The 1475-nt window shown below is 44.8% G+C and overlaps 1 protein-coding gene across 1 annotated transcript in view; it reads left to right on the top strand.

Moving 5' to 3' along the window:
* Window positions 1-1475, top strand: part of LOC101851073 (sodium bicarbonate transporter-like protein 11) — a gene marked incomplete in the record, with an annotated part of 43239 nt that overhangs the window by 27124 nt on the left and 14640 nt on the right. Inside the window, 1 exon segment of the mRNA XM_013087857.2 lies at window positions 1047-1265. Coding sequence (XP_012943311.1) covers window positions 1047-1265 — 219 coding nt within the window.

The following is a 1475-nucleotide window of genomic DNA, read 5'->3' as shown; positions in this document are numbered from 1 at the left end:
TGGGTCAGGCTTTCACAAATTGTCTGTCCCCGTCGTTTTGTGCAAGATGAATTCTGAAATTATGCAAACGTATCCCAAAAATGGGAAATTATGCGATTCTGTTAATTTTCACGAAGAATGATAAAGGAAAATAATCGGAAATTATGCACAAAAAAGGTCAAATTTTGGTAATAAAGCCACGGGGACAGAATTGTGGTCAGTCAGTTGCTATACTGGACAGGTGATTCTTAATGAGATATGAAGCTGCTGAATTCGAAGAGAGGCGTGTCAGATTCACAGAACAAGGCGTTAGCTGAGGAAAGATCGAGAGCACCTTTTCTCCCGACCTAGATAATCCCCCAACACATCTCCTGTTCCCGCCGCAACAGACATCTCTGAGCAAACATCGGCCTGATTAGCCATCTTGGCACCCCCCCCCCTTCCCCCCAAAAAGGGGGAAAAATCAAATGTTCCTCCTTGCGTGTTAGTGGGTGGCGGGTGCTTTGGTGTGGTTGGCTCCTTCTTCCTTATCAAACATCTATCATCCTCATTTTTCCTACTCCGTCTTTATCTTTCTTTGTTACTTTCTAGCAACACCACTAATCTTCGACTTTTGTATGACCTATTCGTGTTTCAAGTACTGTAAAACTCTCAGTAAAAAACAAACTAAAACGCAGCTGGTTTAAGGGCGCCACTAGTAGGTCCTTCTTCTTAAATGTCCCTCTATCGTTTCTGTCTCTTTGTCTCACATTTCCCCCGCACTAAATGAACATTATTACGTCGGTGTCCTTCTATTTACTCAACAAACAAAAAAACAACAACCCTAAACTATACCAAAACCTCCGTGGGATGGTTGGCGGGTGCTCTGGTGTGGTTTGCTCCTTCTTTCCTGTCAAACATCTGTCGTGCTTATCTCCCCTCCTTCTTTTTTGTGTATGTTACTCTCTTGTAACACGTAATCTATTATTCGGCGCTTGTATGACCCGTTGTGTTGCGAGCCCCGTAATACCTCTACTAAAACTAAACGGAACTAAACCAAAACATCGCTACGTCTCGTATATTCTCAGAAAGCCACAAAAAGCGTGATGGAGCTGGGGCGCACCTTCTCCTCCCTCTTCACCGACCTCACTTTTCGCCACAAGCTGCTGTCCGCGACCTCCAAAGATGGCTTCCGGCGCATGCTCAAAGAGAGGGCGGAGCAGATGCAGCGAGAGCAGGCGGACCCCGCCTTCCGGAAGTCGTCCAATCAGCTGGCCAAGTCGGTCTTTGACGAGGATGACGCCAAAGTAAGTTGTTGGTTTTGTTTATGTGGGTTCGGTTTAGACTTTTCATTACTACTTTGTAAACGTTTTGGTTTCTGTAGGTTTAGTTTACACTCTTCACTACTGTGTAGACGCAAAGATCGTACACAACAAGATAGTTCACTCCTCTCTTTGAGCCAATTAAAAAAGTGTCTTCAAAATTTGGTGGCGCCCTCTTCGAAAAAGAGCGGACTT

The sequence above is a fragment of the Aplysia californica genome, unplaced genomic scaffold (assembly GCF_000002075.1).
Source record: "Aplysia californica isolate F4 #8 unplaced genomic scaffold, AplCal3.0 scaffold00647, whole genome shotgun sequence".
Classification (NCBI taxonomy): domain Eukaryota; kingdom Metazoa; phylum Mollusca; class Gastropoda; order Aplysiida; family Aplysiidae; genus Aplysia; species Aplysia californica.
The sequence above is the reverse complement of the archived record's forward strand: the minus strand, read 5'-3'. Positions and strand labels throughout refer to the sequence as shown.